Source organism: Cardiocondyla obscurior, linkage group LG14 (genome assembly GCF_019399895.1).
Source record: "Cardiocondyla obscurior isolate alpha-2009 linkage group LG14, Cobs3.1, whole genome shotgun sequence".
NCBI classification, from domain to species: Eukaryota; Metazoa; Arthropoda; class Insecta; order Hymenoptera; family Formicidae; genus Cardiocondyla; species Cardiocondyla obscurior.
In genome coordinates, this window is record NC_091877.1 from 5,713,151 (window position 1) to 5,729,669 (window position 16,519).

Genomic DNA, 16,519 nt, shown 5'->3' on the forward strand with positions numbered 1-16,519 from the left:
ATAAAATATATTTGCGGTATACTTTAATATTATAAATGTCGCGAAGACAATTTCATATTTATATTACAATATTGTTAATTTTGTAGCATGCATTTATAACGCTTGAATAATTTTTGTATACATTTACTTTATTTTAAACATTGACGTTTATTTTTTATAATAAAATTTAATGCTTTTATGTATTATATTCAGATTACAAAACACGCATATAAAAATAAGCAGAGCTTTTAATTAGTTGCAGTATTTACAAAATTTGCTACAACTGTATTTCGTTTAAAAATTGTCAAAAACTCCACAAAAAAGTTCACATAAATATAGAAATATAAAAGTTTTTATAAAAAGATAGTTCTCTTTTTCTTAGATATGTAACCTACTATTGTTTAAATCACCAATATCAACGTCTTAGAAAATATCTTGAATATATATTTATACGAAGCAGCGTTCTTCAATATAAGGCACAAAAAGCTTGTATGACAAACGATAAAGTATACTACAAGGCATGATTGCTACTATATTTTAAATACTTATAAGATATGATTAATTTTTTTATACTTAAACAGAGATTGACAAGATTTTTCGAAGTCGAAAAATATTCCGGTTATTTAGAATAATGCAATCTCGTCACATAACTGAACATTTTCAAAAAATTGCTTATTATAAGCACATTCTTTAACAGTTCATTTGCAAACGCATTTTCTTACACATGACGCGTATAATAAAAACATATGTTTTTGCTTGTCATTAATACGTGTATCACTGGATGTTTCTGCCATGGTTGAATTTTTCTTTATATGTAAATGATTAAGTCTTTTTTTCGGTCGTAATACTGCGATATCGCTATTGTCTTCTGATGACATTCTATTTTATAAAATATTTTATTCGATTTTATAATATTATGAATAAAACGTTAAGACCGATGTATGATTGCCTCGGACCAGTAAAAACGGTGGCATGTCACGTGTAAGTGTTTCTAACCATGCCATATAAAGAGGCGCTGATACAGCTCCTTTCCGAGGCATCGGTAATGTCCTATAAATAAATTAATGATCACAGAGATTAATAAGTATCATTATAAATTAATAAGTAATAATAAAATCTATAAATACTTACATAACGACTAAATTGGCTTCCATGGAATTTTCAAGCAATAATTCGCGTAAGCGAAGATGTCTATTAGTCTTCTCTTTCATCGCCATAAGTTCCGAATCTTTAATAACGTCTGAAATAAATAATTTAATCGTATCATATAACGCATAAAAATAAAAGTTTATATTTTATTTCATGCTTTATAAAATAAACTCGTATTTCGTAAAGAAATTACTCATACCATCATCAGAATTTTTCGAATCAGCAGATTCTTGAAAGTCAGCTATTAATGAATCAAAGAATGTCTTCGTACTGGGTTGTGCCGGCTTCGAAATATCCGGTATGACTTTCAGAGCTGAATAGTCTATTCGAAATTTCGACAAAAGACTTGCCATACTACAAAAAATTAATATTAATTAATAATTAGAAAAATATATTTCTAAAAATCATTAAAAAAGTACTTACTTTCTTTGCTCATATTCCAATTCAGAGTTTTTATTAGCAAGTGCAAATACTCTCAATTTGCTGTTAGACCAATTACGTCTTGTGCTGATAATATAAGGTAACAAAAGTGTTAGACCACCATCATCATACAGCCACCATACATCAATAGTACCCTTTTTATGTTTTCGTTGAAATTTTGTTACTACATTAAGTATATTCGTAATTGGCACTATATTAGACCGATTTTCGCGCTGCTCCTCAGAGGACGGATTAGGATATTCGTTAATCATTTTCGAACGTCTTGGTGCGGGACTGCCGGGAATCGATATATCAGACGTGCTACTAGCTGCAACAATAATTTACTTTAATTATTACTATAAATATATAAAAAAAACAAGAAATTACAGCTTTTATTTAAAACCTTGACTAAGTTGCGAAAAACTCTGATTGCCCGGTATCGAAGTAGGTGCTAATCTTTTTTGATCCTCAATATCTCCGACACCATTACAATCTAAGCCTTCCTGAAGCCGAAGAAGCGCCACTGCTATATGCATATCCAAGGCTTTGCTACGAAGGCACAAAAACGATTACCAAAATAATCATTATGAAATGACAAGTTAATTAAATGCAACACACTTACTGCATGACGTTAAAGTACATGTTCAAATTCTCCCTGAGACAAGTAGCCCAATCTTGCTTGTAACCCATTAGCAGAATGTTAGGTCTCATTTTTCCAAGACCAGCGGCTTGTAGAAGCGAAGTCGCGCCGTCTTGGAAAATCGAACTGTCCACTAGTGAATAAAATGCTTTGATCTTATTGGCTCTGAGCCAGGAAGAATAGTTCTGCACCATACTGTTACGCGTTTTATATGATATAGGTGTCTAAAATGTACAAACATGTATTATTTATAAAATATAAATGAATTAAATTGAGAGAATAGAAATAATTAATACCTCGACAATGTGGCCGCAAATGAATAAACTTTGATGTTTAGTAATATGATGAGCGAAATCAACGAGAGATGATCTCGTGTTGGGTGGGCCAGTAAGAACTAAGAGTTGCGGTCTGTAATTTTTCACGTGTTCTTCTACACGATCCAACTGCTGTACAGCAGTCAATGCGTTATTATAAGTTTGGGCTTGTGTAGTTGAACCCCAATTTACATCTGTAATATATTACCATGAAGAATGTAGTGCGACAAAAAAGCTACATTTAAATTTTAAAAAATTGTATTAAAATTACCAGGTTTTCTGTATGAGACTACTAAATATAATGCTAAAACTACGCATAATGTTATTAGAGCTGTCCACCATGAGATCAAAAACATCACAGAAACGCAAAGGATAGCACCAGCAAGACTGAGCCACATATTATAATACTGAAAAAAGAATAATTTATTATTAAAAAAAATATATATGTATACTAGTTGCATATAACGTCGTAAATATTAAATTTTTACGTTAAAATACCTTAAAAGTTGGTCGCCATCCGATTGGCTTAGCCAAGGAAGCATGAAAAGTGCTAAAATTGATTAGAGTGTAAGCAGCCAAGAAAAAGTTTGAAATTAGCGGCGCAATCGCATTTAATTCACCTAAAAAAAAAATCGATATATATATATATATAGATATATATATCTGCAAAAAAAAAACCAAATTATTCGATTTAACATAAAATTATCACTCACCTATCAAAATAAAAGCAACGGCAATAACAAAAGTGAGTAAATAACCACGAATCGGCTCTTTATCCTTTTCTCCACTGAACCACACAATTCCTGGATATAGTTTGTCAAGACAAAGCGCTTGAAATACTTTTGGCGCTGAAACCAAGGATGCTAAGGCACTTGAAATTGTTGCCGCGAAGCAACCGGCGTAAATGATGGGCCCGAAACCAGAAACTAATTGGATCACCTACATAACAGTTGGTAGTATTACATTTTTATTTGTTCATTATTATAGGCCAACAAGTTTTATATTCTCCAAAATATCTTAAAAAATTGAATTATTAATTTTATGCACCTCAAAGCTGTTGTGGCTGCCATACTTGCATCCTGCGGTACAGTTAAAATCTGTTCCGTATATGCTCCAGGTGCGAGTAATGTTCTCAATAATTGTATTGTTCTCAATCGCAGTATCATTGCTTACACCTGGCATTGATAAAGCCAAGAGAGAGCTACTGTATGTTGTCCATAAATCGGTAACGTTGCCAGATGCGTCTCGCATAACGGTAGCACCAACCATAACTGCCATCATCAAATATGATAACGACGTCAAAAGAATCGCGAGTAGCGTACCTTTCGGTATCGCCGTTTGTGGGTCCTATCAATTTAAAATAAGAATTAGTACACAAAACTTCAAAATAATGCATAATTAAATAGGAAATAATTATGTAACTTATATTATAAGTTAACCATTAATTATAAATATCTCTTATACATAAAAGGATTAAATTACCTTCAAATCACCGGATATATTTGCACCTGCCAAAATACCCGTAGCTGCTGGGAAAAAGATAGCCAAGACTGAAAAAAAATTATGCTCCACTCCTTCGCTGTATCTGTAGTTCGAGTACACATTTTCTTTAAATAAATCAGCTGAAAATTACAAGCAAACGACAAATAAAATACCTAGTCACATACATATATACAATAATGACTTATAAAATAATAAATTCCAGACGCGAAAAAAAGAATGTGCATTACCATTGTATCCAATAAATCCTTGAGCCTTTTCCAGTTCGCTCTTGGGACCAATAAAAGACCCAATCATAAAATCGGCAATAGCCAAAAGCAGAATTATTAGTAAAAATATTTGGGCCTTTGCCTCCCATTCCAGGCCAATTATTACGATAATTAGGAGCACAACTATTGTTATGCAGCCTGTAAATTCATTGTAAATGTAATTCACCTTATATTTGACATAAACTAAGTTCAATAATTAATATTATAGATACGAGAAGATTACGTTTACGACAACGTCTTAAATAATTTTTAATTAAATTAATTAAATACAATAGTTATATTGTCTTTGGTTTAAAGGCACATAAACGTTTACTTACCTATAATTCTAATGTCCGTGGTTGAACAATCAACTATACAGGCATTGAAAGGGCGAAGACAATCCACCAAACTCTCGCAGAAACCAACTACATACATAGAACAGGCGACAGCATTCGCAAGAGAAAATATAAGGCCTATAGATCCGCCAAACTCGGGTCCCAATGATCTAGAAATCATGTAATAGGTTCCACCTGTGAAAAGAATAAAAATGTACATATTTCAATTAATTATGCTGTCCTTGCCTGTATACAATAATTTGTAATTAAAAATGTATGCATTCAGTATCATAGATTTTAATATATTGCAATTAAATAATTAAATTACGTATGCATTAAATTATAAAAAAATCGACATGCTATTTGTCACTCTTCTTTCGTATTTTAATATCGTTAATAGTTAGTTTTATTATTCAGCGCGCACCTCCTTTGATAAGACCGTTGGTGCTGATCGCCGACATCGATAAAGACGTAATAGTTGTGACTATTGTCGTCGTAAGAATCAACAAAACAGCTTGACCTGGAATGACATCGATGACGTTAAACAATCAGGAATTTAATCGAAGAGATGATTCAGTAATAAAATACTCACCCACTCCAGTCTGTGCTACGACCCAGGAGAGTCGCAGAAAAAGCATCACCCCCCAGATGTTGAGGAGACATCGCATAAGCACTCCTTGAATCCATCCGAATTTTATTCCTGGCGCTGTGGCTTTTAATTGTGGAACAGTTAACGTATGTGAGCCTGGCCCCTGAAAATAAATAAGACTGAATATTCGAGAACTAATTTTTAAACCAAAAATAGTATACAAATACATAAAAGAAAATATGTTAATTTTTAATCTCTTCTATTCAATCACATTGTCGTTCGTTTCTTTACAATTTATTATTCTAATTTATTTTACCGCTGGCAGCTTCGCGTGCGCACTCGTCATAAAAACATGCTAAAGATAAAAAATAATTAGAAAGATAAAGAGATATATAAATGAACAAAATTTCTCCAGAAAAAGGTTTTTCAAAACGTTGCAATTTTCATGCTATCAGAGTCGATGTCATTCTGCATGCACATTGCGTGTTGCATAAAAGACGCATGAAATTACATGAAGATTTATACGTGAAATTATCCTTCGTCTCGTCTAGATAATGTCTTCATCAATCTGATAGGATAATCAACACGTTGAGATGCTTCAAGGCCAACTCTCTAAATGAATCAAAATGATTTCTTGCAGATGACGAGGCGGTAGTTTTACGTCTTGTCGAGCAGCTGGCCAGTAGAATCCACGACATGTGAATTAGCCCGTAAATTGAGATTCAGAGGCGATTATCGAAGGCATTGAAGGTGACTCTAGACTCGAGGAAGGGTCCGCTACTCGACCAATAAAGTCTTAACGATTTACGTAACTGAGCCTCGTGTAAGCGGCCTTCGCAAATGGTACAGCGATGTCCACTGTCGCGGAATCTTTTACAAATCATGTAGATATAGTATTGTTTCATTAAACAGAAAGTGGAAATATTTCTGACATTGTAAAAAACATATCGGTTTTGTCTCTTAAAGAAATCTCGTTTTATAACATGCTGCAGAAAATTATTTGTACAATAATTAACGTTATTAAGTGAGCGATTAACAATAAGAACCGAATCAATTGTTCTGAATCAAGTGGACGTAACGCAGAGGAAGAATAAAGACTAGATAAGTCTTGTCTCTCTTTCGCGTGCTTCTCGTATATGTTCACATCTTCATTCACTACGACATGCCACGTTCAAATAGTATAACACGCTTATCTGTCAGAAGCTCGTGATTTATTCGGAGTACGCTTTTTGCTATACCCATTGACGGTACCATACAAGTGCGGTAAGCGTATGATTCAATCGTTTGAGTCAATCGCAAAATCATGTGCAACAGAAAATTAATCCTGGAAAAAATAAAAAGTTTCTGACAATAAAACTCTTACATTTTTATGTACGTAGTGTTACGCTCTAGATAGAAGTAGAAAACGGTTAATTGCAGCCAATTAACAACATCACTTTGACCCGAAAAAAAAAAATATGCACATTACATGACGAGACATGTGAGAGAAATGTCTCTCAATTATTAACAGTCTAGTTACAACAAAAACTCGTGACATTAATTCGTTTATCTAATTATCATGACACCTAACGACGTGGCGCGTGATAAATAGGTCCATTTGATCTCCCAAGTGTCACATTTCTGGATCTTTTAGTAGGATTGATTCCTCAGACGAGAATTAAACGTCGTCTTAACGCGAGACGAGCTTGATGAGACTGTCTTGAGGCATTTGTCATCATCTCAGACTTTAATTGCTCGACCGAACGTGACAGGTCCGCATTTTGACCTAACAGTTATATGTACCGGCGAGTCGCATGATTTCATATGCGACGTGTACAGTAATCCACGTCTAAAAAACTTCCTCGCTCATATTAATGAAGCGTGACAAACGGCGCAACATCTGTTGCATAGATAATTCACCTTAATACGTTGAACTCTACATTTTCCAAACACTGCTCGCATTGCGTCACGGTATATTATAATATGTCGTGTAATAATATATAAATATATATATAATTTATTAATATAAGCACATTTGCTATCTTTCATTTTTATTTACGCATCACTTGCAGTCAGAAATAAATTTAATATCTATCGATATTTTTTGTTACATCGAAATGTATTTTTATTTTTCGTTGATGCAATATCTTAATTTCTTCAACATATTTCACAATGTATCTTGTAAAATTCTGGAGCTCGTATGTGTGAGTGTTTTTCGATCGATTTCCTATTGGCACAAAATGTTTCATTGATATTTATGCCATGCAGAGTGCGAATCGTGATCTACGTGATATTTTTTCTAAATTTGTTTAATATATACACATATACATATACTATATATATACTTATTCTCCGTGACCTAGTATGCAATCATGTCATTCCTTCACGTAAGCGGTCAACCATGTCGTTTTATCCCCTTTCTCTATAATTGTGAATCTACTCTCGTATGAGCTATTTCAATAGTCATTTTATGATCTAAGTTTATCGTTTTGTTAGAACTTTTTTATAACTATTTGTTGTAGCAAGTAATAAAACCAACATAACTTTTTTTTACTACTTGTGCGTTTCTAAATAATATTTTCGCAAATTTATAATCGCGAGAACACAACTACTTCAAAAGGCAAAGTGTAGTCTTTTTTTTAGAATTAAAAAAAGCTAACAAATTATATCACTTTTTGCAAGAGTACAAATATTCATCGCGGGTGAACGTCCGATAGATAAAAGTCAGTATTATTTTTGCGTTGTAAGAATTTTAAACTGCTGAGCACAGATAAAAATTCTTACGGACATTGTCCGACGGAAGTTGAGCGTTACCAAACAGCCTGACCGCGCTAAAGTATCACAAGGACAATTGGTATTCACTTCACGCTTGGATAACGTTTTTGGGCGTTCCAGACTGATTCATAGCTGGACAGGAATGTTGCGCATGATAAATACACTGACTCATTTATCTTCTTAATTCGCTCTTAGTTCATTTAAAAATGCAATATATATGATTGCAATGCTACATTAGTAATGATGTTCAGAATTAAGACATCTCTCTATCCAATCTACAGCAAAACAGTAGTTACTGCAAATATTTGTCAAACGTCGCGTTCTAGTCTGGTATTGCACAGTTTGATAACGATACCAAATGGTATCAAAGTCGTGACAGTGTTAACGAATCGTCACGTAAGGCAATAAAAATTTAGAGGCACGTTCTACGTGCTTACGTTCACAGTATCGTCTTTTCCATTCTGATTTTAACAAACAGATAAATAAATCGATGACATTTCCGTTTCGCTTTTGCGGAAAAAAAAAATCACCGCGGGACGGAATCTCAGCGCCGCGTTTGCGTTTATTGGCGGGTTAATTGTACAATTAACAATCTCTGCGGTTCGCGATGATTTACGAATCATTCGAGCGAATGTAATTAATACCGCGCTTCGACCATCTTAGCAAAACAAAGAGACGCACACGTGCTGCGTTATCATATTACACGTTGTATGCGTTTTACTAGTCTCGCTAGACACTCGCGATAAAAAAAAGAGAACGTATTAGTGATAACGATCGAATAAATAAATATAAATAAGATTATGTTTAGCTAATAAGTTAATTTCAATGTTTTGACCAAAATATAGAAAAATAATTAACATAAATTTACAACTACTACGCGTAAAATTAATCTTTAAATTTAATTTAAATAATTTAGTAGAATAAAGATCAAGTTTCATTTGAAAATCGCACGGAAAATCTCCGATTATGTGGCTAACGTACACTTTCTTGGACTATCTTTTAAAGTATGTATACAAACGTGTGGAGCTATAATCACAGGCGGGAGATACTACACATTACACAGCGCCCGTATGTAAGATTCTTGTTTAATTTTAGATATTCATTCTGCGCGAGAGAACGGGGCCGCATAGATAACGAGCTAAAAATTGAGAAGCGGGTGAATGCCAGAGCACGCGTAACGCATCTCTGTCACGCGAGAATGCATGTACACTATCTTCAAAGATTAGTTCAATGTGTACTCATAGATTCACATTTATCTCATGTCCGTATGTGTTGTACAACGTGCATCTGCCTTTTACCTCGACGCCGCAACTTAAAATGCCGTAAGGCTTTCCACATAAGCTTTCTCGTATTTCTCATACTTGCGAGCGGACTTTATCCTTCCGAGAAGTTTATTACGCAATTCACATCTCCGTCAGTCTGACAAATTACTATCTAAAAATTAATATCAATTTTAATCGTATTAATGAACGAATAATCATGAATACGCAGCATGCGAACTTTCCTCGCAACGTGTCATTCGTTATCATTATTGAATTTGGGCTTATCACCAGTGCTTCGTACTTTACGCTTCATTATTTGTACCGTAATCACGTGATACGTTAATATTTTTTGCAATCTCCGTTAAGTCGTCATAATGTAAAGCATCATAGAGTAAAAATCTAAATGATATCGTAATCATTTTAAACTGCAGCTATGACATTTGCAAATATTTCTATTATTTTCCACATAGATAAAGTTAATATATCGTATACGTAAGCGAATAAGTAGCGGCTGTATAATACAAACTGCACAGCAAAGAAACGTGTTGTAATAAATTTTTAAATAATATTCTCGGATATCGTATCGAAACATTCCCGAGCGCCGAACATATTTTACCAATGATGAAGGGGCGTTCGATTCGTGCGGCAACGATGTTACCTTCGGAGAAGTCATTAAAGCCTCACCTTGTTGAGGAGAGTGGGATTGTGCAACTCGTCCAAGGAGGGTCTGTGGGCCGCCTGGATGCTCATGATATTCCTGTAATTGTCTAGCCTGGGAAGAGCCTCTCTGGTCATGTATCTGAGAGACTTCCTCGAGTCCTGCTCGCCCAAGAGGCTGGCCCGGCCTTCAAGACTGTCGACCCGATTTACGTGAAATCTGGTTCTCCTTAAAGGATTCAGTTCTACCGTCTCCGAGTCGGTTTCACCGTCGCCGTTTATTCCGTTTTCGTGCGCCATGTCTTCGCTGCTTTTTCTTCCAAGCTTTTTTCCTTTCCTTCTGCCCGTGCAGCGGCTCGTATCAGAAGATGCAGAGTAATTTGGTTAGCTTGAGAGCCGAGTTGGCCACGTGCACAATGGTCGATTAAACTGCAATTTAATTTCTCTCCAATTTCTTCTCTGGGAATTTATCGATTCGCCAAGCCGGTCGTCCGATAACATTCGATACAGTCACCTGTTGACAGTCATTCGAATGTTACATTTAAATTGCAATTAAAACTAGAATTAATACAGCTAATTGTTAATGCTCGTATCTAATGTGTCAATAACATTGATTTTTACTAGAAATTAGTGTCAAGCTAATTGATCGCTGAAGCATTATAAGTATGCGATATATTGCAATCGGTACTTATTCTCGCTCTAAAAATTATTTTTCTTTTTTATAAGATTAATTTTTTTTTGTAAGAAAAATATTTCCTGAGAAATCTATGGCAATAGAGCATCCTTCAAGGGTTCAAGGTGAGCAGATCAAAGTGAAGACCTTTTTGTTGGCCTTATCCACCTCGCGGTAATTAAACAGAGAGCACGTAGCTGTACCAATTACGAAATTATCCCCTGCCACGTAGCGTTGTTAATACGTGATTATCTCTGGTCCCCGGTGGGTTTAATACAAGAGTCCGTTTAATTACCAAACAAACAGGCCGCACTCGAACGCACGCGGTCGTTTTCCGTGTCCGCGACACGTCGTTTCGTTCCCACGCGGATGCACGTGTGACAGCGCTTTCCGGTCAGAGCTCGTATTGAATCATTATCACTGCGACGATTACAAAGCTGGTACCGTCGTCCTTAATCGCGATACAAGAATCTATGCCGTATACCCTCGATGCACAAATACCGCCCATCCGTCTATCTGTATTCCCGAACGAAGATGCAAATTATTTCCAACAAACATTATTTCTGATAAATTCGGAAGCTCTATGGTTTAGATATCAATAGAATTAATATTATCTTTCAAATTAAAATTATCGTCATGTCTACTATATACTGAAAACTTTTTTTTTTTGTATTCATCTGACGATATGTATTACTTACATTATTTCCTACCAATTACATTGTCGCGAGGCACGAGGTCAACTGAACCCGATAACATGCCGCCGATATTCCACGTGTCGATCGAGGACTATGCACGAACGTAGCTAATTAATTCGACAGGCCAGCCATCTCAATTTAATCTGCGAGAAGTCGCGGAGTTGACACGAATGTCAACATAATCTCCCTACATTGTCTTTCGATCGTACTGATTATTTGCACCAATGGCACCGAATTGGCCCACATTAATCGGCTGCAGCCGTCTTAATTATTAACAGCTAAACAAACAGTTCTTGAATCGGAATCGAACTGTTTGCCTTCTCATCTTTATTAACGCTGGCGATAGTCACAATTTTAAGATCGTCGTGGCGCCCGCGAGACGCGAATCGACTTAAAATAACTCGGCGGTTTGCATTAAAAAAAAATCAAGTTTAATGAAAAAAAAAAAAAAATAAAATTTGACTATTAATTTTCACTATACTTACAGCCCAAATCTACCAAGAAATTTCTCGCAGATTGAAATTTTTTAGATAATTTTCTTTAACTTTTCTTCAGAATCTGTTGAGACTCGTTTAATGAAAGAATTCGCTTCCTAGGTTTCTCAGAAAATAAGTTTCCTCGTTGAACACAAGCTTGATGAATTGCCGATAAAAGTATCTTGACGTTTGACTGTTCTTTTTTTTAAACGTTACTCAGTTCCTTTCATTTCCTACGACAGAATCGAGAAAATAAAAGATAGATTGGTATCATTAACATAAAAAATTGAAAAATTGCCAATCAAGTCATTGGCAAAATGATATTCTTACGATTGCAAATTATGGTGACAAAGTATGCTAATCATTGAATATATTATGAACAGCAATCACAGCTTTTCAAACAACCACAATTTTCGAATCGTGCGACAATGCGCGAAGAATGTTTAATGTTCTTTCATATTTCTTAGATTTGCACATATTAATCTTACTCGATTTCAAAGAAACGTTTGGCACAATTTTATTTTTAATTATAATGCTTAGATTTAAATCCCAGAAGTTCTAAAAGCAAAACAACAGGACGCGCTGTTATTTCTAAATACCATCAATTAATCGTCAACGATTATTTTCCGCATCGCTCCATTAATTTCAATTTCACCGCATATCAAACATATATCGTTTAACAATGTTACGCTAATGATCTATTTTATATAGTGTAAAAGATTTTAATGTGACATAAACCGAATATCAGCTCCGCCGAGGAGTGGTTTATACCGGTTTATACTCGGATTCAAATCCATATTTAATTGACGGGAATCTTTATTAAACTGTCTCCGGATCTTATTCTGGATCGGCCATCAACCGGACGCGGTTCAAATTTGAACAAACCAGTTTGCCGTGAGCTCGAACTGGATGCGTTATTATTCAACCGTTAACCGTTAACCGGTATTTTAATCAACTGCTTCGGCATAAAAAACGTGGGCCTGAGATCACAAAAAAAAAGAGCACCTATAATAACGCTGCGTAAAAAGCAACGCATCAATCTGCAACCAGCGAGTCATTTGATATACGTATCTCGATGACAACGATAGCGCTATTTATGTATAAACAATTGTAAAATACTCTCTAGACAATAAACATTCTTCGCATATTCTAATCAAGATTGCCTCCTATTTAAAAGTAAAACAAATTATTCGCCGATACAATTGAAGTTATAAACTTTTGCGTGAATACGACTTCGTGCCATGGACCTCGTAAGCCCTGCCAGTTCCTGTTTTTTCTTCTCTTTCTTTCTTTTTTTTTTTTATGGAAGCACTTATTGCGTGCAGCGAAGCGTTACGAGCATCAGCTGGCATCAACGTCACCGAAGTTTACGGGGAAATATTTTCATTGACGAGCCTCCTCGTGACTATTAACTACGTTTCGATGTGACAAGATAAATTATTATTTGTCGGAACAAACAGATAACTTCAATCATTCGCATATGAATCACTGCTGTCACATTTTATACTGTGGAAAAATAAAATGTTTCGAGATCTTTTAAACCACACTTATCAAACAACACCGTTACATATATATTATTTTTAAATTGGCACCTAATAAATTAGTAAGCAGAGTAATATTTTGAAAAGTCTCATAATCTGAGAAACGTGACTTTTAATTGCTTACGAGACTTTTTTGTAGAAAGAGAGAGGAGTTTTCAACGTTCAAGGAACTTTAACGAATAAGTAACTGGAATCTGCTCTATTCTTGACCACTGCTAGCTGCTTTTTGCTTCTTATCACATCATTTCCCATTAAGTAAGATAAGAATCGCGCTTATTCCAGCGATTCGACCGCGAAATTCTTCGTAGCGACGGCTTTAAACGTCGACTTTCCCTGGACATTTCCAATTTACGAATATTTAAATCTACAATAATTTGTTAATAAATATAAATAGTATTTTCAAAAATTTCCATACATCTCGTTTCTAAATTTTTTTTTTTAATGTAAGCAGAAAAAAAGTCGAAAGAAACTCTAACGTTTAAATGTTAAAAATCGTATAGCCAAAATTAGCTTTAGCTTCGTTATCTATCGTACAATAACCTGTTGCGACGAAAAAAAAAAAAAGTTTGCATTCGCCGTAGGCAAACCAATACCTTGGATTTTTTTGTTTCTACAATCAAATATCTACATCCTATGTATTCTGCGTGTGGCGACAACTCCGCGGCCTTTCGCTTGATTCTTCGAAGTTTGTTTCGCCTTTGTAAACGAAGGCCAAGTACTCTCTACCTCGCGAAATAATTTTATGGATTCTTTTTGCGTTGCTCTTCAGATTTTTCATCAATCGTCCTAAGCCTGTTTCTCGAAACGATCCTATTATTTTTCGTATAATTTCTCTATTTAAATTTCGTTCCATACAAATAAATTTTTAATTTTGCTAAGGCTTCGATCTATCTCTTAAATTGTTAAATTTTTATAAAAATTAATTGGCAGAGACTTCTTTAAATATCTTATTGCATTTTGTCAGAGTATATTCCAGATTTTAAAGATTATCCTGCACTTATGTTATCTTACGATTTCTGACAGGCAAAGCGGAATTATTGCACGAAGTCGCTTCGCAAAATAAAGAACGCAGAAGAGGCGGACAAGCTTTAAAAAATCGTCAGCGCGCTTAGCAACGCCGACCGATCGCGAACAGTACCGCGAACGCCTTTATTACGAATGCAAACTTTTCCACACAGGGTCAGTACAATGCGATAAACATAACTGTTTTTTCATTTTTAAAAACAAACAATAGTTGACGAAAAAAATATAAGTTATTTTCAGTTAAAATTTGACACAAGACTCCTTTACATTAGTTCGCATAATTTTACGTAATTAATAATGTTATTATATATTAATTTAAATCTTTTTAAAAAGAAACGTGCAGTAATACGAATAACTATTTTGCAGCAAATAAAGATAATTTTGTTAATAGAAGATAATCTCAATTTTTAAAAACCCTTGTGTATTATAGCCTGGTCAATTAAGATTTATGAAAATAAAAAATAAAAGATTAAAAGAATGGAAGATCGATTAACAGTGAGGGTCAACAAAGGGTATCTTTAAACCGGCCCTGCGCTTCCATGCGTTTGCTTTCGCACGCGACCGGCTCGTTTGGCCGCAGATAGCTTGCCCGCCTCGGCGAAATCGAAGAACCGCATTCTCGCCGCGCATTCAACGCTAAACGCGGCTGGTCCAGACTGGTCATCCGTCTTCTGTCACTTCCGAACATCAGTTGATGAACGTAAAAAGCTCACGAGTGGCAGAGCCACAAGAGAAATGTTTTCTGTTAAATGAGTGAAATTAAATATTGCGGTATATTTATAAGATAAAATTCGAGATCGCAGATCATATTTAGCGTTGAATGCACGGCGGTAAAATAATTCTTTTATTGCTCACCTTACTTGTTGAACTTGCAATCCTGTAGACAGAAGATCTTCTCAAACGTCAAATTATTAACTTTCTTATAACCTTGCACTCGAAATATTTGTAGATGTACGTCTTGTGTTGAAATATTATTCGTCCTTTCTGCGTTTTATCCAGCTAAACAACTTTTCGAAAGCCGCTCGGTCGTCGCGCTAAGAATGATGGGATATCGATTGACAACCTTTCGCAGTGACTCCTTTCTATCTCCTTTTAGCCGGCAGCGTTGACTCGACACGTGTGCCTCCAAATGTGTATGTCAGATTGTATGTACGTATATACTTATGAGTGCGCGTGCACTAGTGTCGTAAGCACGTGTTACTCTATCACTCGCGACCGAACTGTGGGAAGACTTGGCCGTTTCGGTACGTCCGAACCATGCGAAATCTCGATTCCTACTGACGTGACGGACCGTTGCAGAAATCCCCTTTACCTCGGGCTTCGCGACGGCTCGGCTCACTCCAATGCGTAAGCAGAGACCGGCGGACCGGCATCAACGCATTCAACGCGTCCAACGCACCACCGGTACAGTATTGTACTATACTATATACTATACTATGTAGACATTGTACCCCTCTCGGAACTCCTGCAATACGAATAGATTCGCTTTTTACAAAATCCATAATGCACGACCTATTCGTTGTAACAATTTTTACAGAGAGAAAATTTAAATTGTCAATTTTTGATAAAACTTATTTATCGCAAAATATTTTATATATTACATATATCTCCAAATACATATAAAGAAATTTTTACGTAAATCCCTTACTTGAATAAAATGTGCTCCAACTGGCAATATATATGTGTCATTAATTTCATATTAATGCAATAATCTTCTATAAATATCCTACAGAAATAAATAAAATTATTTATTCTTTTATAGAAATAATTATATTGCTAACATAATACAACTTATGTCAGAATATAATTTGTGTAATATCAGAATTAAATTATACAATCTTACTGTTCTTAGATCTGCTCTGAATAATCAGATAAATATTAGTTTAACGTCATTTATAACACCACTTGAGCCTCTAAAGATTCTCAAATGATGACTCGGTACTTAAAGACGTGACACTTACGCGTAATTGTGTGGGTTTTCGCAACGCATTCGATTTCGCATTAACTGTGCTTTACACCGCTGTTGACGCACTGCATGACACATTTATCTTGAACATTTGGTACTGATACATCTGCATACTGAAGCGTCATTCCACGTGGCTTCCATATGCGTAGTAAAAAACCCTTATCATAATTTCAAATCTTGCAACTCTGTGAAATAAAACTTTGTTATTTTTATTTAATTTTATTGTTTAATAAATATTTAAATTAATATTATAACAGAAGAAAAGAAATATTATCGAAGTATATATAAGTGTACATAC

At 35.0% G+C, this 16,519-nt stretch overlaps 1 protein-coding gene across 4 annotated transcripts; it reads right to left on the reverse strand.

The window, feature by feature from the left end:
• Positions 1 to 333: 333 nt before the first annotated feature.
• Positions 334 to 16,454, reverse strand: Ncc69 (sodium chloride cotransporter 69). 4 transcript variants are annotated; one of them, XM_070665981.1, is made up of 22 exons: positions 16,217 to 16,454; positions 15,904 to 15,981; positions 15,111 to 15,720; positions 13,357 to 13,565; positions 11,701 to 11,924; positions 9,875 to 10,361; positions 5,178 to 5,337; positions 5,010 to 5,105; positions 4,589 to 4,780; positions 4,233 to 4,409; positions 3,985 to 4,124; positions 3,550 to 3,849; positions 3,216 to 3,441; positions 3,001 to 3,122; positions 2,774 to 2,909; positions 2,485 to 2,696; positions 2,171 to 2,412; positions 1,952 to 2,097; positions 1,552 to 1,876; positions 1,328 to 1,482; positions 1,111 to 1,219; positions 334 to 1,029 (listed from the first exon to the last, which is right to left on the reverse strand). In XM_070665981.1, exons 6-22 carry the CDS (start codon positions 10,145 to 10,147, stop codon positions 894 to 896), a joined length of 3,147 nt encoding a protein of 1,048 aa, XP_070522082.1. In that variant the 5' UTR covers positions 10,148 to 10,361; positions 11,701 to 11,924; positions 13,357 to 13,565; positions 15,111 to 15,720; positions 15,904 to 15,981; positions 16,217 to 16,454; the 3' UTR covers positions 334 to 893. The 4 variants fall into 4 exon arrangements, with proteins under 4 accessions (XP_070522082.1, XP_070522081.1, XP_070522083.1 ...); XM_070665980.1 differs by lacking the exon at positions 13,357 to 13,565; XM_070665982.1 differs by lacking the exons at positions 11,701 to 11,924; positions 13,357 to 13,565.
• Between the last annotated feature and the right edge of the window lie 65 nt (positions 16,455 to 16,519).

Bases quoted from the DNA above. Each gene is read 5' to 3' on its own strand.
- Ncc69 (XM_070665982.1), bottom strand. From the start codon at position 10,147: ATGGCGCACGAAAACGGAATAAACGGCGACGGTGAAACCGACTCGGAG. The intron at 5,338-9,874 runs GTGAGGCTTTAA...ATTTATTTTCAG, and splicing joins ATCCCACTCTCCTCAACAAG to GGGCCAGGCTCACATACGTT. The intron at 2,697-2,773 runs GTAATTTTAATA...AATATATTACAG, and splicing joins AGTCTCATACAGAAAACCTG to ATGTAAATTGGGGTTCAACT.